Source organism: Abramis brama (genome assembly GCF_963993115.1).
Source record: "Abramis brama genome assembly, chromosome: 6".
NCBI lineage: Eukaryota > Metazoa > Chordata > Actinopteri > Cypriniformes > Leuciscidae > Abramis > Abramis brama.
Window position 1 is genome coordinate 36,672,879 of NC_139968.1, and position 26,513 is coordinate 36,699,391.

General features: G+C 36.7%; 2 protein-coding genes and 1 long non-coding RNA gene across 4 annotated transcripts; all 3 read left to right on the forward strand.

The window, feature by feature from the left end:
- Nucleotides 1–357: 357 nt before the first annotated feature.
- Nucleotides 358–9,540, forward strand: LOC311084844 (uncharacterized protein). Of its 2 annotated transcripts, XM_084117120.1 has the most exons (7): nucleotides 358–481; nucleotides 1,225–1,539; nucleotides 1,623–1,958; nucleotides 4,552–4,863; nucleotides 5,070–5,189; nucleotides 5,256–5,281; nucleotides 7,766–9,540. In XM_084117120.1, exons 1-7 carry the CDS (start codon nucleotides 391–393, stop codon nucleotides 7,781–7,783), a joined length of 1,218 nt encoding a protein of 405 aa, XP_083973246.1. In that variant the 5' UTR covers nucleotides 358–390; the 3' UTR covers nucleotides 7,784–9,540. The 2 variants fall into 2 exon arrangements, with proteins under 2 accessions (XP_083973246.1, XP_083973247.1); XM_084117121.1 differs by lacking the exon at nucleotides 5,256–5,281.
- A 2,416-nt stretch (nucleotides 9,541–11,956) lies between these two features.
- Nucleotides 11,957–14,720, forward strand: LOC311084890. Its single transcript, XR_014606652.1, has 4 exons — nucleotides 11,957–12,206; nucleotides 12,442–12,468; nucleotides 14,360–14,474; nucleotides 14,560–14,720. It is a non-coding gene; the product is annotated as an uncharacterized lncRNA (long non-coding RNA).
- Nucleotides 14,721–17,758: 3,038 nt separating this feature from the next.
- LOC311084843 (uncharacterized protein) lies at nucleotides 17,759–25,259 on the forward strand. The gene is made up of 8 exons (XM_084117119.1): nucleotides 17,759–18,191; nucleotides 18,728–19,045; nucleotides 19,129–19,464; nucleotides 22,655–22,966; nucleotides 23,162–23,272; nucleotides 23,396–23,421; nucleotides 24,867–24,965; nucleotides 25,111–25,259. The coding sequence occupies exons 1-8, from the start codon at nucleotides 18,146–18,148 to the stop codon at nucleotides 25,246–25,248; spliced, it is 1,386 nt and encodes a 461-aa protein (XP_083973245.1). The 5' UTR covers nucleotides 17,759–18,145; the 3' UTR covers nucleotides 25,249–25,259.
- The last annotated feature ends 1,254 nt before the right edge of the window (nucleotides 25,260–26,513 follow it).

Here is a 26,513-nt window from a genome sequence, read left to right on the forward strand (position 1 = left end):
TTAATGAGGTTCAAATATGTAAGGTATATTTAAGTGTAAATATGGAAGGCAAATTGTTTGTACAATCATTTAATTTTCTTATTTCACCTTTTGAAGGTGGCTCCCAGGAACTCTCAATAATAATAATAGTAATAGTAATAATAATAATAATAATAATTGATATATATATTTCTTTGTGTTGTTCTCTTGTTCCAATTTTAGGTTATGTTTTTAATTGTTGAAAACTAATAAACACATTTTAAAAAAGCATTAGAAGTCAACTACACTCGACTGTACCAGTTTTTGGAGTCAAGTTTTGACACGCATAATGAAACACGCAGGTGCCAGTATACATAGGCTACCCTCGACGCCCCTTGCATGCTTTGAAATTGCACAACTGCTGGATGCCTCATGCTGGAGCCTCAGTGTCGCCAGACTCAACTTATCATCAGCATGAAAAAAAAACTTGTATTAATGTTTCTTTTCTCGTTAGTTGTGAACGGTAAGTGTTGGGTTTTTGTTTGTTTGTTTGTTTGTTTGTTTGTTTTATTTTTATTCTATTTTTTATTTTCAACGCTGCAATTCTTTGGTTTTATGTACTGGTGGAAACGTGTTTTAGGAAGCTTGGCTAAAATAATTATCTTCTGCTCACCAAGGCTGCATTTATTTGTACCAAAATACAGCGAGACAGTAATTTTGAGAATTTTTTTATTATTTAAAATTCTATTAAATATTTTAAATGTAATTTATTCCTATGATCAAAGCTGATTTTTTTACTATCATTACTCCAGTCTTCTATGTCACATAACCCTTCAGAAATTATTCTGATTTGCTGCTCATGAAACATTTTTTTTATTATCAAAATTGAGAACAGTTGTTTATGATGCTTTGGTGAATAGAAAGATCAAAATAACATAATTTATCTGAGACAGAAAGCTTTTGTTTTATTATAAATGTCTTTACTGTCAGTTTTGATCAATTTAATGCATCCTTGCTGAATAATTTTTTACCAAAAAAAAAAAAAAATGAATGGCAGTTTATAATGTTACAAAAGCTATTTCCTCTCATTTCTAGTGCATCTCATTTCTCTGAATCGTCTTCGGGACATTAATTGGAGTAATATATATATATACAGTATATAGCCTATATATATATATATATTGTTTAGGTGGTGGGTGATTTTATTTCTGCTTTCATATTTAATGTGAAACTCAATGTAATGAACTGTTTCTGTGTGTTCTGCAGATGTGTCTGGTGCTGAGACAGATGTTGTGGAGTCTGTATCAGTGATTGTTGGAGATTCTTTCACTCTACATACAGATGTAAGTGAAGTACCTGATGGTGTGATTGTGTGGAGCTTTGAAGATGTCGTTATTGCTAGAATCAGTAGTGAATCTAATGAGAACATAGTACTTGTTAACCCTAAGAAAGAGACACTGCAGATGGACAATCAGACTGGAGATCTCAAGATCAGGAAAGTTCGAATCACAGACTTTGGACTTTATAAACTTGAGATCAACAGCGACAGGGGGATTTCATCAAAGATATTCAATGTCAGTGGTGAGTATGTCAGGTATTTAGATGAGGTTTGAGACTCAAGGTGGAAGTGTTTGCTCTCTGACAGAAATGTTTCTGTTCATTAGGTGTGAATAAGCTGGTGTCAGATGGAGTGACAATCGTGTCGGTGCTGGAGAGAGACTCTGTCATTCTACCGTCTGGTCTTACTGAAATACAGAGAGATGAACAGATAACCTGGAAGTTTAAAGGCACACTCATTGGTCAACTAAAAAATCAAACAGCTGAAATCTTTGCTGATGTTCTTGATGGGAGATTTAAAAGCCGACTTCAGCTGAACAAACAGAATGGATCGCTCATCATTACTAACGTCAAACCCAAAGCCTCTGGACCTTATGAAGTAGACATCACCAAGAGCAGCAGCAGTTACACCACACACAAGACTTTCAGAGTCACTATCATTGGTGAGTCATTTTAATGTTGAAATGCTTGAAGGATCTCAGGGTCATAACAAATTGTTTAAAAATCTAGATGTAAATGCAAGTGCAAAGTTCTCAAATATGTTTTACAATCGATATGAGCCCTCAATGCGCACTTTTGCAGAGCCTGCACTGATGTGAGCTCCGCAGCAGACATCTTCCCGACAGTCAAAGCAGCGTCGGAACACCGCAAGTGCTTAGGGTGCCATTTGGGACAGGGCCTACATTATAAAATAATAAATAAAAAAAGATCAATTTTGACATCATTAAAAATGCATACTTCAGGGCTCAGCATGTTATACACTTGTTTGTTCATGGTTTGAACATTCTTGTTTCCTTTATCATTCAGTAAAGTTATTTTCGAGATGTTTGGTAAATTATCCATTGCCGCTTATATTACAGATATAAAAGCCATGCAAAAATGTCAGCTACAGTGTCGCAGAAGTAAAAAACATTCAATAAATAGAATTGCCCAGTTCCCATTGACATTGCGTTAGCAGCTGACGCTATGGGGAAACATGTTTCTCCTGGAATACTGAAGCCCAATTGCATAGGCCAATGACGATCAAGCGCACACATGATGGGCAGAGCCATCCTCTATAAAACATTGCACTAAATAATCTCTCTCCTTCAAGCTATTGGAATATGACTCTTGCCATAGATTTATGCTCTCAAGAAGACAACGCTCTCCTCCAATTCCCTTCAGCATTCCAGTGAAGAAGAGGATGGCCCTGAAGAAATGCAACATGTATGGGGGCCCGATTCAGCTGGTTTCTGCAGTCTCCAGAGACAGGCACCCTTCTGGCCAGAGATGCACGATTAGACCTCCCGGTCATGGTGCACCGCCATTTGCTAGAGGGCGCTCGCTACTCTCATCTGTTGATGGAGCTGACCACTGGGGCTTCTATTCCAAGCAGCCGCCCATTGAGGAAGCCTTTGCGGCCCACCTCTACCCTTCAGCTATATATATATATATATATATATATATATATATATATAATCGACTCACCTACCTATCTGGGTCGTCTCCAATATATAGTCTACCTAACTAACTTGCATCCCTAACTAGCTTTCTTGCTGTGCAGCAATGATCAACAAACAGACTTCAGCAAATTTCCTTTAAATGCTTTAATCACAGCCGGAAGAGTTCCCGAGCAGTTCTCAGGGAATCTCTCCCAAGAAGAAGCAAGGCCGGAGGATCTCAGTCAGATTCCACTGAGAATCCCACCAGCTAACACGAATACAACAGTTTTTATAGAATAAGGAGGTATGGCAAAATTATATGAATTTGATTGGTTCTTCATATGAAAACCCCTCTGTTACAAGGTAAAGCAAACTTTGTTTTAATGATTACTTCCTTGTTAATCACAAGGTTCTAACCTAGTCATCTGTCTAGTTTCATTTCCCATATTTGTTATTTTTACTCTCACACAACCAAAGTCAAAGGGGTATGGCAACACAACATACAACATTCAAAAACACAGGACAGAACGTTTTAGTACATGTGTTTCAAAGTTTAGTTTTGTTAGGCCTAAAAAGGGAAGTAAGGTTAGATGTTAAAGTTAATATTAGTTTGACATAAAGTTTACTATTTTATTCATTAAAAATCCACCACAAGAGTTTTCAGCATACATCTACTGTTGTAGAGAGGCTACCTCCTCCGCTCCCGCAGGAGCCACGTCCAACTTATCCTTTGGATAATTGGGAAATGCTAGCTGAAAAACAAATTTGGTTCCACTGCTGCATCAGTTTCATCTCCTCGTGCCTCGTTTCTCCTTTCAACATAAAATTACTGCTGCAGCAGTGCTACCTTATCCGCTCCCGTAGAAGTTCCACTAACGCAGCAGCGTTATCTCTCCTGTTCCCGCAAGAGCTCACCTATGTGCGACCTTCCACAGCTGACAACCAGCGAGTATCACCATTCTGATACCATGACCATCAAACTCTCATCTGATGCAAGAAACCCTTCCGATCCAATGACTAACCCCTCTCTACGATTGGCACACCTTCAGCTTCGCATTCTGCAAGTTTTTTGGGGGTAATCAACATCATTTTCTGGCTGCTGTCCCGCGTTAGTTTTGACTTTTTTTGGGGGGGGGGGGGGGGGGGGGGGGGGGGGTACTTTGGTTTTCGGCCAAATACCGAGCTCGGTGCCCTCTCCTCGGACAGCGCACCAAATGTGCATACCATTTATTCTACTTATTTGTAAGGGTAAATTGTGAATGCTTCACTGGTGTGTCCTGTACACTCGTTGCACGTTTACATTGAATGCTCAATTAAATTTCAGAGAGACTGTCTCACTGGATTGTGCATTAGTTACATGTCTTTATATGGGCTTATTGCGATTGGCTGATGCTGAGGATGTATTGTGTGATGTATTGCTCTTGAGCTTGATTGCTATTGGAATCTTTGAGCCTATCTTTGACATGCTGCTGTTTTGGACTCTATTGTGACTTTTTCATTTCCAAGAAAGGGATGAACTTTGTAAAAAAGCACATGCCAAATGCGTAAAGGTTTTACTGTATGCTTAATCTCTGTCTGTGAACGTTCTCCTGTGTTTTACTGTATGTTGAGACAGATGGAGGGAACAGGCTGTCGGTGATGGAGGGAACTTCTGTCACTCTAGAATCTGGTGTTTCTAAAATACACAGAAATGATGTGATAATATGGAGGTGTGAATATGAAGACTCTGTCATAGCAAATATCAGCACTGGGATCTTGGCTACATTTGATGGCGCTGATGGGAGATTCAGAGGAAAACTGGAGCTGGACAACGAGACCGGATCTCTGACCATCAGGAAAACAAGAACTAAACACACTGGACTTTATCATCTCGATATCACTGGCAACCGACGCACCATATTCAAGAGATTCAATCTTTCTGTCTCTTGTGAGTATCTGAAGTCTATTAATGTAGGCTAATAATATAAAATCATAATAAGATCAGCACTGCGAAAACAACATGGTCTGAAATTAAGGTTAATTAAGTAAACTATTAATATTATAGTGTAACTGACAACCAAAAACTGAAAGTTGCAAACGCCAGTCAGAAATGATGGTCAGATTGCTGATTGGTTGATCTCTTTATCATTACAGCACAGGATTGGTCTCCATGTGTTATAGCAGTAATTGGTGTTGCTGTTCAGCTTCTGGTCGTGGTTGGAGCTGCCGTTGTGATTTGCTGTCGAAAAACGGTCTCTCGTAAAACAAAAGATGGTAAGTATTACAGTCAGCTGATATAACACGTGAAGCATTTGAGATTTAAGATTTTTTTTAAAACAGGCATCAGGGGGAATCCTGAACATCAGGTAAGATGCTGTTTGCACTATTATTAGCAGATAGTTGGGGGTCTTAAGCACATTTTCGCGCAAATTCATCTAAAAGCGCCAAATTTGGCACAGATGTAGCTCATGTCATACTGAAATGATTTAGCTAGGGCGCCGGAGCCAGCGACCCTTGAGGCCAAGATGGCGGCTGCCCGAAAAGGGTTCCGGCTATAACTTTTAAACCACAAAAGTTACAAGTTACAAATACAAACTTGATATCTTTTTCAGCTTAATTGATCATGGTAAACACATAGGAATGTTAATATTTATGACCCGGTGAATCTGGACCCTTTATTTCTCCAATTCCAATATGGCCACTGTCCAAAAAAGCAGTTTTGGCTGTAGAATGGGGCCTTACACCCCATTGTTTGTGCAAATTCATCTACAAGCACCAAATTTGGCATAGATGTAGCTGAGGGCATACTGAAACGATTTGCAGTGCCCTCAACATGCTGTCTTGCAGCCACAGTGGAGGAGAATGGTGCAGGTTTTACTGGCGTCTCCGAGATTAGTCCAGTAAGGTTCCCAAGTCTTGCTCGTAGAGTCCCGATACCATCCCCATGCATTGAACTCTGGGATATCTTGCTGGACAGCGGTTGCCTGATTCCAGTAGAAGCTGGCCTGCAGTAGTGATCTTTTGATTTGCTGAATCAGTGCAGCTTGGGTGGGAGGCAGGTTCTCGAGAGACTTGGTACCATTCGAGAAAAGTTGCAGGAATAGTTGTAGATGAAGACCAAGAGCATCTCGCCCACTCAGGATGTTTCCTATCAATTGAAATGATAAGAATGCATGCATAGTTAGAAACCTGTATTAAGATGTTACATGTAGCTTACATTGCAGTAATATAATAATAATACAACTTACATTGTAATAATACATATGAATTACATTGCAGGAACGTTTATGTAGGTCTTGCAGGAAAGTAGTTGGAGGGAGGTAATAAGAAACATTCTGCTTGTGGATGTCTCCTATCAATTGAAATGGTGAGAATAAATTAATACGATAAAAGACAATCTTCATAATATTTTATAAAACTAGTGCAATGCCCATTCAAAGTATGCTAATTTACACTTGCCTGTTGCCTGCTAACCCATGTAACATTTGAGGTAATCAGAACTCATCAACCAAAGCATTGTTACTGATAGCTAGCTAGAACGTAGCCAGACAGCTAGCTAACGTTAGCTTGTTTTGACAGCTTGCTAGCTTGTTGTGAGGGACATAAAGCAGAATCTTTTTTCTATTTTGCAGTTGTAGTCATATTAAGAACAAAACACATGTAGAAAAAAGTACACCTGGTTACACGAGGAAGGAAGTTGGTAGGAAAGGAAGTAGATGGGTAAACACTGTTGTTGGTCATCTTCATCTTTCACCGTTGTTGTCCATCTTGCTCAGAAGCATGGAGAAGCACTAAACAGCTGCTCCACCACAGTCCATACAGTCAACTAGTATTCTCAATATTTGCTCAATATTGCCCAAATCTATGCTGGAATTTTGACTCTCCCTCAAATATGCCTTCCTTACATTCTGAATTAGAAAATTGGTGGGAATATTTGTAAGTATGAATTATCAGGTAGTTGCTTTCTTGTAAATGCAAATGTGGGGTCTAAACATAGACAATCACAAATGTAAGCATTCCCATGTGTTTGTCATGGTAAAAAAATTAAATAAATAGACAATAAGTTTTCATCTGTAGCTTATTTGGTTCAAAAGTTGTAGTCAAAACCCTTTTTCGGACAGTAGCCAGACTCGATTTGGGGACTTTGAGGGTCCACATATACCAAATCATAAATGTAAATATTTTTCTGTCTTCCCCATAGCCAGAAATGGTGAAATATATATCAAATTTACATTTGTATCTCAAAATATGCAGCCGAATCCCTTTTCACGTGGCGACCATATTGGATTTGGCCGCCATCTTGGTCTCAGGGATCACTGCCTCAGGCGCCCTGGCTAAATCATTTAAGTATGACATGAGCTACATCTGTGCCAAATTTGGCGCTTTTAGATGAATTTGCATGAAATTACCTATTTATGTGCTTAAAGCCCCCAACTAAGAACATATAATAAAATTGCAAAAAAATAAATAATTTGTTTTTGCTTGCTTTGTGTTTGTTTTGTAGCTTTTTTATTGTCCATACTGATGCCGTAATCTGTGCGCAGCTTGTCAGTTTTAAAAAAAATGTAATGCAAAATGTAGCAGGAAACTTTTGGCAAATAACACCAGTCTTGTCATCCAAATCACCTTCTTTACTTTGCAAATGTTAGTTTTGGACACATGGTAGTTTTTTTTTTTTTTTTTTTTTTTTTTGAAGCAGCTTATTTTGTTCTATTGTCTGGATTAATTTATTAAACATCATGGAATTACGTTTAATAAAACTTTTTCAGTTTAAACAGCGAAAGACTATTTTCTGCATGTTGCTGATTGCATCTCATGCTCTGATCTTATCTCTTGTATTTGTGTTTCAGCTGCCGTCTGTGATGTAAAATGAGAGTGATGGTTCTGCATTTTTGCATGATGATATCAGATATGTGCAATCACACTGGACCTAATGTACAGGAATGGAGGTAAAAGGTGAAATTCAGCCAAAAAAAATATTTAGCAAGTCTCAGCAAGCTTCATCAAGAGGAATACTATGAGCTTTTCAACTGGAATCATTTAATTAATTAAAACACTGTTGTTCTGATGTCCATATTGATCTATGTTCAATCACTGATGCTTTGCAGTTTTATTCGTTTTTTTTTTTTTTTTTTTTGACAATAGAATGTTACTGTATGATTTATATACATTATCAAACATAGTGCTAGCAACATTAATGCAAATATAATGCAATCAGAGTCATTTTTTGCCATATCTAAAATGCTGTCAGATGCTCAGACTCTTTTCTTTTTAAAGGCACAATATGTAACTTTTTTTGCTTTAAAAATAGCAAAAATCACTATATCTATGTTATATATATTATTTTGTTGTGCACTTACATTATCTCGACTGTTTTCAACACTTTCAAACCAGGAGAAATTTGAATTTAATTCGAAGACACGTCCCGTTTCTTTATTTCCGTTTTGTCGCAGTCAATGGCGTCATATCTGCGTTGTCCCTGGTTTCCGCTCGTACTGCCATAGCAACCAGAGCTATGAACCAGAGCCCTCTGATAGTAACCAAAGCGACAGACGTGGACCACTGTGTAGTTCGCAATGTCTATTTTTGCACGCTGTTGTTGTTTCGTTCAAACATTATGGACCATGGCAAGCAGACTTTGGATAAAAAAGGAGAACTAAAACGAGAATCAATATCAGCGCAGTGTTTTCGAGATGCCGAGAGCTCCCATAGACAGTATATAAACGAGAGGTCCACGTCCGAGACTTCGACCGCTCATACATGTACTTTATTAAACAGGTGAGCACATTTACATAAAACTAATCAATGTGGAGCTGATAGCTGTCTCTTAGCAATCCCGACCTGCTTCATATCACAGTCATGATAAAAGCGTCAATGTATTCAGTCATCCATAAACATTATTAGATTGGTCGGCTTGACGTTGACAACAAGATCCATAATTCTTAGCAAATGTTGCATCATCAAACTACGCCTTTGTTATTGTAAAGAGGTTAGCGACCCCTAGCGGCGAAAATATGACATACGTTTAAGCAACCAATGAAAACTGTGCTTTAAAGTCTTTGGAAGGTTTTTGGAAGATCTTTGTATTGTTCATGTGAATTCAAATTGTATACTATTTAATAAGAACATCTGTGAATTTGCTTGTTATGAAATGATGTATGAGTTTATTATAAATAATATGTACTGAACTGTCACTGAATCATTTAAGACCTTCACCTTTAACATTTCAGGCTTCTGATCTAACGATTGATTAAAATCGTGTGGCTTCAAGATAGCAAATGTACAACTGTGTTACACTGTTTATCTCTTTTATATAGCTTTTATATTTGCTGATTTCATTTTTATATTATTTGATATTTTTATACCACTGTAAAATCTCGTTTTGCTCGTTGTTTTGCACCGCATTATCCTCACAATTGACTTAGAGATAAGGGAATGGGAAACGTATGCTTTCACTGTGACATAATAATACATGTTGCATCTGGTCAAAATCTTTATAATGTAAAAGTTTAAGTTTCATTTGATTTTTTTATATAAATACTATGATTTTTTTTCTGAAACAATGAAATCAACTTAAAAGTTCCTCATATGTTCATGTGATAAATGTCAATAAAAATATTTTTCCATAATGACTAGAATCTGACAGTTTATGAAATTGAGATTATCAGAAATAACTGACTGTAAGTCACAATAAATGAGTGAGTCTAATCAGCTGTAATTTTAGTAATTAATAATACTATTATTGGATGGTGGCACTAATCTTGGAATGGTGAAGTGGTCAAAACCTGTTATAGTCTCATTTCGGAGGATGTTTATCTGCAGCACATGTAGGAATGCAGTGAGATACTATATTTATATTTAAAACAAAATAACATTGTATGCTGTAATATAGATCTCTGTGTAAGTTATCTGAGCTATGAACTGACCAAATTCTTGAGATGGAAATCCAGGAGTTTATATGTTTACAATACAGGCGTGCGAGGTGAAAACACACATAGGCTAAATATGATTAGGGAATTACAAAACAAATTCTCTACATTCCATATTGATGGGATGCTACTATTTAGAGCTGTTTATATTTCCCCAAGCGCTAATGCTAGTGATGCGCTGAAAGTGCTTTATCAGCTTACTTTAGAAAAAGCATCCAGAGGCATTTTACGCCGTTGCAGAAGATTTTAACCATGTCAACTTGACAGATAACTCATTACAAGTAACTCATTACAAGTAACTTGAGTAACGTAATCAGATTACTTGTTCAAGTAACTAGTAAAGTAACACGTTACTTTTTCAATTAACAACAAAATATCTAAGTTACTTTTTCAAATAAGTAACGCTACTTTTTCACATTTATTGACTGACAGCTCTCCTGTCCCCATGTTGAGAGAAATAAAGTGAGGAGGTGTTGTGTGTAAACATGATGGTTATTTTAGTTCCAGACTAAATGTGAACATGCATTTACTCATCTCACTGCCACGAAAACATTCAGTATTCCTGAAAATGAATAAAAACAGTAAAATGCAATCACAGAATTGTATATAATTTAGTATATTAAATTACACAAATATAGTTTATGTATTTAATCTCACTTTTTTGACCAATGACTTTGCTGCTGACCTTCAATGATCTAATTAAACCACACTAATAAGCAAAAATGACTTTAGATTAGATTTAGAAATAAGAGTGTTGAACTTCCTTCTCCTGTAACCTATTGTAGAAGGCAGAAGGTTTGTTTGAGTGGCGCCCTCTACTGGACAGTAAATATGCATTTCCTTCATCCTGAGACTTATTCATTTCACTTTTGGTGTGAAAGGGCCTTAACATTTGCCAAAAATATAACTTTTTGTTGTTTTTAAAAAATAAACAAGCAAGCCCATCCCAGGTGAGAAAAAGTAATGAAAAAGTAATGTAATACTAAGTAATGCGGGGATTAACGTAATATTGTAATGCATCACTTTTAAAAGTAACTTTTTTTAAAACACTGATTATCCCGGGATTTTAAAGCGGATCTGCCTTCTGAGGTTCTGATGGACATTTTTAATATTTCACTTTTCCAGGCAATAGTTCCATCATATGCGTTTCGTAACAAATCCTTCCCTCGTGAGTCGTGGGTCAAAATGATCCGAAGCCAAGCCATAAAATAACATTTCCCGATCTCTTATGGAAAATGATATAACATGATGTTTCATGACTCTAGCCACTAGATGGCCTTATAGCACTATACAGAGCAAATGAACTGTTCCGAATTGTGTGCATTTTGAGCATTTTTAATGTTTTTCTATGTGTACTGAAACATGCCTCGCATTCCATTCATTCCTGGTCAAAATGACCCGTGAGGGAAGGATTTGTTACTTTTTTAAATTTCAACCAAAACTCCTTGAATCCATTCAATTATTATTATTTTATTATTTATTTATAAAACTCATGTTACTGGTTTTGTGGTCCAGGGTTACATATGTTATTTAATTGTGAGTTAATAGGATTTGGACTTAGACGGCCGACGGTCTGGAGGTGTTGAAAATATGGCCGCCGAATGAACAAAGCAACAGACTTTTTGAAAGGGACTTTGTCAGCTCTCAGTGAAACAATTAGTGGTAGCATTGTTAGATTTTAAATAATGTAGATTGATTTAGCAGAGAGGACAGTTTTCCTTGACTGTTGATTTTTAAAATTAGAACCAGCAATGCCCGATTCATGAATGAATCACTAATTTTCATCTGTACTTCCTTGTGTTGGTCAGACGGGTTAGCAATACAGTGTGATTCAGGCAGATAAACAATAGTTTTAAGCAGGGTTTCCAAGGCCTATGAGATCTACCTTCAAGCAAGTTCAGCTGAGCTCTAACCCTAATCAAACAACCTGAACCAACTCATTTATGTCGGGTTCACACTACTCGATTTTGAACTTTGCAGGAAGGTAGATCTTTAGGAACAGGATTGTGCACCCCTGGTTAAATTGAAATTTGCTTTTATACCACACTCTGTATTTATTTTGAACACTAGATGGCGCTCACTTGGTATTATGGTATGCACACTTTATGAGTAGGGTATAAACGGAGGTCGGAGCCAGCTGCAAGTGGGTGGGTTAGCAGCAAGTGGGTGGAGCTTTAGCCGCAAGTGGGCTGTACAAACTTCCAGAGGATTTTGATTGGTTTATTTAGTATCACCTGTGTTGTAGTAGCTATTGGTTTATGCTCCACAGTTGGTGGCGGTAATGTGTAAGTTTTGTTGCGATCCATCAGAAAACAAAGAAGAAAACCGCTTTCACATGTCAGCGTGCCGTTGAGATGAAGGGGTAAGCTTGTTGTACAGTTTTTAGTTTTGTAAAAAAGCATTATAAGTTCTGAAAAAGACCATTTCATAATGGCGTTTGTACACTGTTTTTAGTCTTGATGTATTAAAAAAAGAACAAGGGTAAAGTGTATCCAAATACATTTCTGTAGTTTTTTTTTGTAGCACACAAATTACAAAATCTGTAACGTGCATGACAAGATCTTTTCTGCGTTCCATTTCTACAATTTGCTCTCCAGATTATGGATCGTGAAGACCATAATAAGGTATTGTGGCAGTGTAATTTTTGTACGTTTTAGGACTGCATTGATTTTCAAATTGTAAATGTCTTAAACGTTTTGTAAATGGATTTGATATCAGAATACAACTCCTAACTTAACCCTTGTGCATCAATTTAAAAAAGTTACTCATAGGTCCAAAGAGGACAAAAATGTCCATGTCAAATTCATAATTTATCCAACTGGCTCTATAATAGCTCAAAATTCATGGTTAACATTAACAACAACAAAAAAAAACTTACTTGTAGGTCCAAAAGGGACAAAAATGTCCAAGTCAAAAAACTCTCATAAAAATGTTACGCTTGGGAGCAAATACTTAAGTTTGGTCTCATTTTAAAGAAGACCCTTTTGCAGATTGTTGTTGAAGTGAAAAAAGTGCAACCAAAAAAATGTTATAGAAGTTTAAGTTTATGAAAAATATTTATGAACATTATAATCAATATTTTATCTAAAATATAAATAAGTATTTTGTGTAACTAAATTTTTTTCAAATGAAATGGGGGTGAAATAGTAAAATTTCAATAAAAATAGACACCTAATTAACTGCCAAAATTAATGCAGTTAACATTAAAAAAAAGAAAAAACTTACACATAGGTCCAAAAGGGACAAAAATGTCCAAGTCAAAAAACTCTCATAAAAATGTTATGCTTGGGAGCAAATACTTAAGTTTGGTCTCATTTTAAAAAAGACCCTTGGCAGATTGTTGTTGAAGTGAAAAAATTGGAAAAAAGTGCAACCAAAAAAATGTTATAGAAGTTTAAATTTATGAAAAATATTTATAAACATTATAATCAATATTTTATATAAAATATATATTTTATGAAACATTTTGAACTCTAAAACTGATATAAATTCAAAGCCATAAATCTAAACAGGTTGTGTTCCGAATTTGAGGATGATATCTCAAAAAATGAGCTTTCAGTAAGATTTTGTTTGGGCGCAGTACCAAACTTTCCCCATTGGATGCCAGCAAAACTCCACTGGTGAACACAGTGATTGGATTTTCGATTTGCAGTTGAGTTTTTCTGTCTCAAATATTACAAGCACACAAACAACCTTTTTATTTTATTACACACATACAAACCACACTTAGACATCCATACCAACACACCCACACAATTATCGTTGCATAATTTATCCAGTTGGCTCTATAATATGCCGAAGCAGAAAACAGGAATAAAGCGAGTATTTGCTTTATAGGCCTAACCTGAAAAAATGGCACCATCTGATAAAAATTTGTAAAAATGTAAAAGGTATTTTAAAGGCATTTTGAAAGGCATTTTGAAGCCTTGCCAACAGAATGAAAGCCTATTAAAAAAGATTGCATCATTTTATAGTTAAACGGCACAGGGATTAAAAAATGCAGTTTTAATGGGTTTCAATGGGGCCATTTTTGTCCAAAAGGCACTGAGAGGAAGTATTTTGTGTAACTAGTGCAAAATAGATTTTTTTAAAGGAAATGGTGATGAAATAGTAAAATTCCAATAAAAATACACACCTGTGCCAAATTTTATGCAGTTAGCATTAACACAGGCAAAGTGATCAAAAAAACAAAACTGAAAAGGACAAAAATGTCCTCAAGGATGCACAAGTTGTACAAAGTATGCAATTCTTTTAAAACTTGTTTTCATTGTAGTTATACTTTTTTTCTCCGTAATCCACAATGTAATGTAATGTAATTGAAACATTTGTTTTAATATCATAATTATTTTATAAAATGTATGTATTACTCATAACAGTCAGTGAAATACATGTGAAACGCATGTTATTGTGCTTCTTATGGCTAGAAAGTAAATATTTACATTAAAAAATAAAATGCATAATAAGAACATCATTGATAATGTTAAATGTTATGTTCATATTTTTTTTTCACCTCAGGTGTTGCATGCTGGAAAAATAAGTGGTCTCATTACAAACAGCTCTTCTGGAGGATGTACTCAATCTCCACTTGTTTGGAGTGAGTGTGGGTTTGAGTACAAATGCTGCACACCTGGTACATTTTGTGTAAATTGGTGATGAATAAACTAGTTAGTCTAAAGGAACCCTAGTTCTTATTGTGCTTCTTGTGTATCCACCAGGTTATGCTGGGAAGGGAAAGCGAGGCGAGCTCCAGGGCATTTATTCAGAAACCTTCCACCCTGGATTTTGCAGTTTTCACTGCATGCAGATCAGTTATTATGAGCTGATATAGTGTCCTTACAAATAACAAAAAAAGACTAAAAATAATAAAATAAACACTTTTGCAATCAATTCTGAGTGACTTGTACATGATTTTATTCATTGAAAAAAATAATTTATCCACCCTGAGATTTAAATGTAATGTATGTGTAACACGTTCAGAAGAACATTAGTCTGCTATTTAAAAAAAATATGCAGTAAAGATGGATGGTAACTTTGTTTTTGTTTTTTTTACATTAGCCAAATTTTTTTCATATATTTACACATTCACTTCAGTCCAATTGCATTACATTTTAATATGTTCATTTACTTGATACTGTAGAATTGTATAATATATATCTAATATTCAGAAATATGCTTGAATAAGGCCTAAAGCCTGATTAATTTACAACACCATCACTTTAAGTATGGTAAAATGTGTAAAGACGTGACTTCATCATTGACAGTGAGTGGTATTGGACACACACAATAATAACAAAGCTGTAAGAAATCAGACCATGATGAGGAATGTAATATTTTATCGTTTATTTTCATTACTGTCGCTACTTCCTGCCATGCTCATTCACCGCCGTCCTCGGCAATGACAGCTTGGGGATTTCCGCATAAGCTCCTCCCACTTGCGGCGTAAACTCCTCCTACTTGCACATTTCTGAAATCCCTCCTACTTGCGGCGTAAGCTCCTCCCACCTGCAGGTCTCCGGGCTGCAGCGATACATACATGCACTTTATCGGGGTGTCAAACTCAGTTCCTAAAGGGGAAACTGTCCAGCAGAGTATAGGTCTGTTCACGTTATGTCGTCAACCCTGATTAAACACACCTGAACCAGCTTATCAAGGTCTTCAGGATTACTAGAAAGTGCAAGTGTTTTGAGGCGGGTTAGAGCTACACTTTACAGGACGGTGGCCCTCCAGGAGCGCTGTTTGACACGTGATCTAAATCAGGGCTTGTCTGGTTTGTATGGTCTATTCACCCTTGCTGTAAATGTTTTAACTACACCATTATGTGGGCGAAATTACTTTTTACACTCAGCCATTCATTCATAGTATTTTTATAGTTTCAAAGTCACAGACTAAAAGAGAAGGGACTAAGGGAGTTGACTCACTCTAATCACAGACTAAGGGATTTGTAATATTTAAAGTGATCCGTCGTATTATGAGTCAGGTGTCATGATACACGCACACAAAGACAAAAGCTTTGAGGCAAACTCAAACGAGAAAACGCAATTCAAGACATATTTACAAGTTGTGATCCACAAACATCCTATTGTCTCGACAAAGTGGGAAATGGTGCATTTCAGGAGCGTAGACTGCATTGTATGTTCTGGAAGTTGTTCTCCGTAAAATGTGCTGCACTCAGATCAACGCTGGGTTTATAATGTTCAGGAACAGTGATTAAAATAAATTTGAACCACTAAGTTTGTCTGCCTAGGAAAGTCAAACAAATGTGTTTTGGAAGCGGGGTGGACAAAACAACGTCTCTTTGACATATAGAGACAACATTGTCTTCTCTAATGCAGTTCTGAGCTCTACCAGGGCCCCGCACCTTTTTTTTGCGAAATCCGTGGGTGGAAACTATAGATGAGTAACATTGTGACTCTGGAAAAATGCGTTGTTCTCCAAACGAGCTTTGTAGTGTAACCTTGCAGATAGATAGATAGATAGATAGATAGATAGATAGATAGATAGATAGATAGATAGATAATGTTGACATTTATTTACATAGACATGCTTTTCTTGTGTTGACAAGTTAAAACCTTTATTTTTTTCAAGTCAGATTGTATCAATTTATTTTATGTTGAATTATCAAGTGTATTTTCCACATGAAATGAAATGGTTAATCTGTTGAATTTTGTATGTAAACATTTGGATGTTTTCTGAATATAGTCACTAATATTACTGTGTTTTAAGACCTCTTACTGCTGACTCAAAGTTGAACTAAATCTCAATAAATATTGTTTTAACAAAGATGTGTTTTAGCATTTATATGTTAGGCTATAATGTTTAGCAAAGTTTCAGCATAATTCACTCCATCTAGGGATGGAGAAATGAAGCCCCAGGAACCTCTGAAGCTTTACTCTTCAGCATTCGAAAAACATGGAAATATGATGTGTAGGGGAGCGCAGGGCACAACCTAACGCGGGGTTAGTTGTAACACGCTTGTTTTAAATACTTCCGCACATGCTTGGATGATGAAACTTTGTGTATTTACTAGTTGCCATATCATATTTTGGAAGATATCCATAGACATTTATTAAACCATAGCAAAAGTAAATTTTTGTTATTGAAGTAAAAAAAAGTAAAAAGTTAATTTTTCAATTTTTCAAATTTGTGTTTATTTAAAATAAGACAAATCTGATATTATAGTAATCTCCAAGATGTTATTTAACAGTTGAGATAGTTATTTAATGCTTCGCTAACTAACAGAAGACACTAGCAGGGTTTAAATCCCAGTTGTGCAGGCGGGGGCATGTTGTCACACTGCGTTACAATGTGCCCCTATTAGAAATATGCTATTATATTCTATACTTTTATTAATTTTATTGAGAAAACATGAGAAAAAGGTGAATAAAGACTGAGAGTCAATGTTCAGAAATTACTAATTATTGATTTGTTTTGAACTATGTTGTATAGCTGTGTTTTCATGTGTTCGTAGTCAAAACTCAAAAATTAGTTTCTATTTAATTATTAAAAATTGCCATTATTTTATATGAAAAAGTTTTTTAATTGTATTTTATTTAGAAAATATTTTAGTTTGTTTTGTATATTTTTTTTTATTAGATCAGATAACATTTTAAGCTGCCATATGTCATGTTACAATGTGCCCCACACATGTTACAATGTACCCCACCTATGGGGCATGTTGTCACATTTCACTTCCATTCTTTCGGAGTATGTCAAGAAAAAAGTATATACTGTATTAATAAAACAAAACCACATAATTGTAGTAGACATGTGGGAAATTAATGTGGGAAAAAAAGAAATACTCTGAACCATAAGTAGATTTACACAAACTGAGAAAGTCAAAAAGCGTTAGGCTACTTTGTGCCCCGCTCTCCCCTATATATTATTATTGCTTTCTAAAACGGAGGAACTTTTTCTATTTGTTGTCATTCTAGCAGAAGAATGTTCTTTATCCATCACTGAACACCAAATCACAGAAAAACAACGAAAATTAGCCAAAAAGTAGGTTTAGTAAATTAATAATAGCCTAGTAAATTCAACAACATGCTGCTTAGAAAGCACTCAGAGTAATCTACACTCGACTGTACCGGTTTTTGGAGTCAAGTTTAAACACGCCTTAATGAAACATTAATGAAACGCACAAGTGCCGGCAGATTCCTTTACGTTCTTCACGTGACTTTCTGAAAAGCATTATGATCCTCGACGCGCTCCGTTGGAAACTGCGCTGCTGGATCCATGCTGTAGCCTCAGTGCCACCCCTTCTTTTATGGTCTATGGTTTCACCAGACTCAACTTATCATCAGCATGAAGAACCTTGCAATGATCTTTCTTTTCTCATTAGTTGTGGACGGTAAGTGTTGGGATTTCTGTTTTGTTTTTTAATTGTTTTTGTTGTTTTGGTTTCTTTTTTAGCAACGCTCCAAATGCGTTTTGTTCAAATTGCCAGTGGAACATGTTTTAGGAAGCGGGTCTAAAACCCATAATGATTTTTTCCCCCTTTTTTATTCTATACGCTACCATTCAAAAGTGTTAGATCAGTAAAATTTCTCTGTGTTTAAAATAATTCTCTTCTGCTCTCCAAGGCTTCATTTATTTTGTACCAAAATAAGGAAAACAGCATTAGTATGTATGTATATATATATATATTGCTGAATAATTTCTTAATCTTTTCAATAATTTTAATTTCAATCTTCTTCTTCTTCTTCTAGTTTATATAATGTTACAAAAGCTATTTCCTCTCATTTGTGGTGCATCTCATTTCTCTGAATAGTCTTTGAGACAGTAAATCTGTTGTAAATATTGTTTAGGTGATGTTTTTTTATTTATTTCTGCTTTCATATATAATGTGAAATTCAACATAAATGACTGTTTCTGTGTGTTCTGCAGATGTGTCTGGTGCTGAGACAGGTGTTGTGGAGTGTGTATCAGTGATTGAGGGAGATTCTTTCACTCTACATACAGATGTTACTGAAGTACCTGATGGTGTGATTGTGTGGAGCTTTGGAGATGTCGTTATTGCTAGAATCAGTAGTGAGTCCAATGAGAACAAGGTATATGTTAATGATAAATTCAATGACACAGTGAAGCCAGACAATCAGACTGGAGATCTCAAGATCAGGAAAGTTCGAATCACAGACTTTGGACTTTATAAACTTGAGATCAACAGCGACAGGGGGATTTCATCAAAGATATTCAATGTCAGTGGTGAGTATGTCAAGTATTTAGATGAGGTTTGAGACTCAAGGTGGAAGTGTTTGCTCTCTGACAGAAATGTTTCTGTTCATTAGGTGTGAATAAGCTGGTGTCAGATGGAGTGACAATCGTGTCGGTGCTGGAGAGAGACTCTGTCATTCTACCGTCTGGTCTTACTGAAATACAGAGAGATGATCAGATAACCTGGAAGTTTAACGGCACACTCATTGGTCAACTAAAAAATCAAACAGCTGAAATCTTTGCTGATGTTCTTGATGGGAGATTTAAAGACCGACTTCAGCTGAACCAACAGAATGGATCGCTCATCATTACTAACGTCAGAAACAACACCTCTGGACCTTATGAAGTAGACATCACCAAGAGCAGCAGCAGTTACACCACACACAAGACTTTCAGAGTCACTATCATTGGTGAGTCACTTTAATATTGAAATGCTTGAAGGATCTCAGGGTCGGTAACAAATCGTTTAAATAACTAGATGTAAACGCATGTGCCAAGTTCTCAGAAATGTTTTCTACCATTTTTTCAGTGGTTTCAATAGAGAATGCTACACTTTTCTCTTTTTTGAATGTGACTCATGATCTGAGAACAGCCACACCACCCTCAAATTTCACTTAATGCCTCAAAAATATACATATAGGCTACATAAATTCAGAAATGTAAAGAATGATCATCACAGAAGAGGCATCAGTGTTTGAATGTGATTATTATGAGTTTGCGTTTGTTTGAATCATAGATGCTTCATTTTTTCCCCGATTGTTCAGACAGTGTTTTTTTTTTAACACCAGATGCAATGTGATAAGATTCCAGTGATAAGCATTTTTTTTTCCTCCAAACGTGACAACAATAATCACAAATCACAGCCAATCAGAAGAGCTCATTGGCAGGCTTGCTGTCTCACACTTGCAACAAATTGGATAAGTGGGCTACTACATAATCAAATGAATAAAAATAATAATAATAATAATAATTTTGACATCATTCAAAATACATACTTCAGGGCTGGTACAATATACGTCATGTTATATACTTGTTTGTTCATGGTTTGAACATTCTTGTTTCCTTTATCATTCAGTAAAGTTATTTTCAAGATCTGAGGTAAATTATCCATTGCCGCTTATGTTACAGAAATAAAAGCCATGCAAAAATGTCAGCCACAGTGTTGCAGAAGTAAAAATCATTCAATAAATAGAATTGCCCTGTTCCTTTTCAAGATCGGTTCATTGACATTGCATTAGTAGCTGACGCTATGGTGAAACGTTTCTCCTGAAATACTGAAGCCCAATTGCATAGGCCAATGAAGATCAAGCGCACATGTGATGGGCACTCTTGTGCTGAGGACAGTCTTCGCCCCCTCCAATGCAAATTGATCTCATTTGGCGCCTCGAACTACGACATAATGTCAACAACAGCCTCAGAAAAAGACTCCAGGAAGAGGACGCTCCCCACAGTAAAGTTAGTGAGCCGAACGGTTAGCTTTGCTTTTAGTTGCGCCGAAATGGCCCAATCATCTGATACAGCTCCAGTAAAAGTAACTCTTACAGTTTTTCTCGATTGCTTAAACACATTTCTTGAAACTATGCCTTGTATTCTCAAAACTGTAAACACAAATCCATAACGTCTCAGCCAATTCCCCAAACATCCTATTTTCAAGTCAAAATGAAGCTCTACACTGAAAACCATTCACTCTTGCTGAAAAACCTAACTTTGCCCTCAGACAGGACACACAAGCCCTCACAAACACACACACTACAACATAGTCTAACACACTGCTGCAATAAATTCAAAACAACATTTCCAAAACTGGTAAGTTATGTTGCTTGTGTTTTGTTGTCAAAACAGGGAATAGTGTTTATAGTTTAGTAAAATGGGTGTGCTTTTTGATAAATGGCGTTATGGTTTTGACATTTTTGTTCAAAAGCCTGGTTATAGTGTTTAAGCAATCGAGAAAAACTGTAATGCTTCAGCATAGTCAAGTCAAGTCATCTTCATTTATATAGCGCTTTTAACAATGTAGATTGTTCCAAAGCGGCTTTACATTGATAGTAGGAAATTAAAGTAAAGTGTTTTGGCTATATAGCAGCTCTAGAAAGCTAAATTTAGTTTGATTCACGACAGCGTTTTAACAGAAAACTCTTAAGTTCTTTCTGTGCAAACTTCAAAAACGTGAACCAGTGAGAACGCCGATGGAGAATACATGCGTATTACGAGTTCAGTCTATATGCGCAATTTAATACGTGTGCGCAAGTGTGTAGTCCTTCCCTACAAATAAACCCTCAACAAACTACTTGTCTGGCCTTAAAATTTATAATACAGAATTTTTATTGCTTCCACGTAGCCACGCAAACTGGAATCATCCCGACAACGCTTTATCTGTACAGAGGTAAAGGAAAGGGAAGGAGGCCTTCACAGGGGAGAGACTAGTTGACACTTAAGGACTGCGCTGTCGTCGGGTTCAGGCGAAGGTCCTTCATCAGATCTGAATACGGCCTGGATCCGGCGGACTGCGGTAAACCTCGGGATAAACTAATATTAGCGTAGACGCCATTCTTCTTATGATGTAACGAGTACATCAGGATTTATGGGAAGTGTTCCTGGTTCCGGCTGACCTTAATCTATGCAGCCTAACATTGAATTATAAAAGTCTATAATGTGTTATGTGTATGCTAGGTCAAAGAGATGTGTTTTTAGTCTAGCTTTGAACTGACAGAGTGTGTCTGCTTCCCAAAACATCCCAAAAATTTTGCAATATATTGTATGTGGCTGCTATCACATCGTTTCATGCCTAAGTAACCAATGCTCGGTTGGGAGGCATAAGTTGGTGACAGGTTGTGGTGAAGGGAGCGAGGTAGCTAAACCATCCGTGCATGAAGCCTGTCTTGGATTTGGCATTAGTTCTAAAGGCACTTTCTGAACCAACATTTGAGCCGCTTCGCTCTACTCAGCTGTGACTGATCTCATTTTAGGCGTTAAACCCGCTTGTCTGGAGTTTGGACGGTATGATTGTGTGTTTAGGCTACCATTGTTGTGGTTTCTCTCTTTTGTGAAATCACTTCTCAGATCTTTAATGCCAGAATGATTTATTTTACAACAAAGCCGCCCGCACATCTTCTGCAGAAGATCACTCTAGATTTCTGCCCAGCTTACACATATATACCAAAGATTATTTTCCACAGATGGTAACATATTTTGGGTAAAGATCTTGTACCATGTGACTTCTCAGAATAAAATGGCAACATTCCATGCCTTTCTTCAGGCTTCCAAAAGTCAAACTAAAGTCACACACAGAGGAAATAAGTGTAAAAATATATAAATAAATTACTTATTTTCTAAATGATAAAATCTTCTACACCATTCACCCCAAAGGAGTTAGTAATGGTTAACAGATGCCACTTATGCATCGCCGCTGTGTTCTCTACACTCGTTGCAGGTTTGCATTGAATGTTATTTGTGGTTGGATGATGCTGAGGATGTGTTGTGTGATGCATTGCTCTTGAGCTTTTGGACTTTTTCATTTCCAAGAAATGGATGAACTTTGTAGAAAAGCACTTAATCTCTGTCTGTGAACGTTCTTCTGTGTTTTACCGTATGTTGAGACAGATGGAGGTGACAGGCTGTCGGTGATGGAGGGAACTTCTGTCACTCTAGAATCTGGTGTTTCTAAAATACACAGAGATGATGTGATAATATGGAGGTGTGAATATGGAGACTCTGTCATTGCAAAAATGAGCTTTGGGATCTTGGCTACATTTGATGGTGCTGATGGGAGATTCAGAGGGAAACTTAAGCTGGACTTAAAGAATGGATCTCTGACCATCAGGGACACAAGAACTAAACACACTGGACTTTATCATCTCGATATCACCGGCAACCGACGCACCATATTCAAGAGATTCAATCTTTCTGTCTCTTGTGAGTATCTGAAGTCTATTAATGTAGCAACAACAACAACAAGCATATTTAGATCACCATGTTTTCAAATTATTTGAGGTTAATTGAGTAAACTATTAATATTATAGTGTAACTGACAACCAAAACTGAAAGTTGCAAACGCCAGTCAGAAATGATGGTCAGATTGCTGATTGGTTGATCTCTTTATCATTACAGCACAGGATTGGTCTCCATGTGTTATAGCAGTAATTGGTGTTGCTGTTCTGCTTCTGGTCGTGTTTGTTGTGACTTGCTGTCGAAACAGGGTCTCTCGTCAAGCAAAATTTGGTAAGCATTTCAAAAAGCTAATATAATTAGTGAAATATTGAGATTTACTGTGTAAAAGACACTTTAAAGACACTTTAAAAAATCAAAAAAACATTTTAAATCTGTTTAATGTTTTTAAAACAGACAACTGGAGGAGTCCGGAACATCAGGTGAGATCCTGTTTGCACTATTATTTGCAGCACATATAATAAAATTAGTAACAAAATAAATCTTGTTTGTGCTGCCTTCGTTTTTCAGGTATTTGACTTTATTTTGTGAGCTTAAAAAAGAATACATGTAAAATGTAACAAGAAACTTTTTGGGATAAATGATACCAGTCTTGCCATCCAAATCACTGTCTTATTTACTTTGTAATAATTTATTATTATTTTTTTTTAAAGAAGCTAAATAAAATTAATTTATTTATTCTAATTTAGTTTTATTGGCTGGATTAAGTTCAAACCGTGAGACTATTTTCTGCATGTTGCTGATCGTATCTCATGCTCTGAGCTTATCTCTTGTAATGGTGTTTTATTTCAGGTCTCTGATGTAATATGAGAATGGTGGTTTGCATTTTTGCGTGGCTTTATCAGATTTGTGCAATCGCACAGTAGTTGATTTACTGGAATGAAGGTGGAAATCAAATTCAGCCAAAAAATATTCAGAAAGCCTCGGGCAGCTTAATCAGAAACACTGCAAGGCCATTGCACACTGAGTCCGAAATTCGCATCCGAAATTTTCGCACGTTAAAAAAAAAATTCGACCTCACGTTATGTCAATCACGCTTGCACACTGTCTACGAAACTTTCGTCCGTAATAAAAAAATTCGGATCGGGTTCGATTTTCTGCGTTTTTCGCATCCACAGCCAGTATTTTGAGAGGTTTTTTGACAATTCAGAGCCGTGTACAAGCCAACGACAAAATCCAGAACGGCGTTTTACAAGTTGATACACTTCGTCTCGCAGCACAATGAAAAACAAAATGTGGATTACAAGACACTGAATAAAATATAACCTGATACAGCTGTTCTGTCTGCCCACCGCTTGAATTCCGCCGGCCGTGTGTGTGTGTGTGTGTGTGTGTGTGTGTCTCTGTACAGTCTCTGTTCAGTATCGATTGGTTCACGGAAATTGGTGGTCTTCTTTTTAATATGTGGCTCCAGTATCGCTAGCAAAGCATCAAACTGTTCCACTGACATTCTGAGTTATCGCTCGGGATAATTTCGCAACTCCTTGATAAGGAGGTGAAACTCTCCTTCCTCTCGGCGCAAAATCATCCTCACTGCTTGACGAATCCATTTAGTATTTTTTGCGTTTTTTTACGCAAAGGTTGAATAAATACGCATCGCACTCAGTGTGCAAGGTTTCTGTGCGTGACGAATTTTAAGGCTGACGAACACGAAAAAACGCATACGAAAATTTCGGACTCAGTGTGCAATGGCCTTGATCTCAAATATTTTGTACTAGTGTTTCTGGTTGTTGTCTGCGTTGTGTGTTTTGTGTTTTTAAACACAGGGTGGCAGTTTGGCTGGATCTTTTATTCCTCTCCTGATATAAAAGGAAACATCCACTGCCTCTTTGAGTGAATTGCCTTTAACATGCTCTCTCCCATTCAGTTACCATGCGAAAAGGAAGAGGAGACAGAACAGGAGGTTATGTTATGTTCAAACATCATGCCACCGAAAGGGAAAGTCACTCAAATTTCATTCCGTCAGGTGTGTGCTAATGAACGATTTTGAGTGAATTCTACTTAATGATACATATATTTAACAGTATAATTTAAAGTTACTCTAGGAGCTTGTTACAAAGGCTATTGTTTGCTGTCACTCTAACCTCTCTATTAAATGTCTCCCTCTGTAGTTTCAGGAACACTCATACACAGCAAATTGCCTGAGCCAAACATTCTCGGCAAACTTTAATCGCATGAATTACCCCACCGTCACAGAGATGGAAGATCACAGTGGAACACGGAGACGCCTGCTAAAGAAAGTGATGTGACGTGCAGCAAAGTATGGTGTCCCATCCTCAGATTTTCTGATCTGCATTTCATACACACACAGTGAACACACACACACACCGTGAACACACACCCGGAGCAGTGGGCAGCCTTTTTTTTTTTTGCTGTGGCGCCCGGGGAGTGATTTGGGGTTAGGAGCCTTGCTCACTCCCCTCACCTAAATTCCCTGCTGATGCTGAGACGCGAACCCGTGACATTCAGACTCTCAACATTAGGCCACACCTGCCCCTGTAAAGGTACCGCAGCATAATAAATAAGTGTTCATATTTCACCTGATTGACAAAGTGCTGTGTGTAAATGCAAAAGTAAGTTTGCAATCTTTAATTTTATGCATGATGAGTTCTATTTCTCTATTTTATACGGGAAAAAATGTTGTAAACAACTTGTTACGCGCATGCACCCTCTTAGCCCAGAACGAGTGGCACTACACAAGCTCACAGCACAGCGCTAACAAGGTGTCAGGTTACAAATGTCACTGCGTATAATATAAAGCTTACAGCCTGCCTTATATTTGCTTTCAATCATTTGCTGATAATGTTCATGTTTAATTATTCATTTACTTTATGTATGCTGTATTAGTGTCACTATCTTTAATTATCACTATTATTATCCCTATTATTATGTATACTTATGTTTATGTCACTATTTCTATTTTTATAGAAAACCACAACCACTCATAACAACCCCCCCCCCCATCTATACCATCCGATACTTCTGAAAATCAATCAGTTGAAAACGAGTGCTGACAATAAATGTGTTTTTTTCCCCAGAAAACAAGCGAGTCTTCATTCCGTATCTATCCGGACAGCCTTTGGTGGGTCAGCACCCTGAGCCGGCTGCTTGTCTCTGGTGAAGAGCTACTAAGAGCCAACAATTTTTTTTCTTAGCTTTTCATCAGGAATCATTTCATTAATTAAAGCCCTGTTGGTTTGATATCCATATTGATCAATGATCCAGCACTGATGCTTGGTGGTTATAGTTTGTTTGACAATAGAATGTTACTGTACGATTTCCACACACATTTATATACATTATTAGATCATGGTGCTAACCTCATGAATGAAAATATAATGCAATCTGAGTCATTTTGTGTCTTATCTAAAATACTGTCAGATTCTCAGACTCCTCACATCTGCTAAACTTGTTCTTTAGCAACCAAGGAAAAGACTGCTTTAAAGTCAAGTAGGTTTTTGGAAGATCTTTTGTATGTTCATGTGAAAAACAAATTGTATTTAATCACAACAGC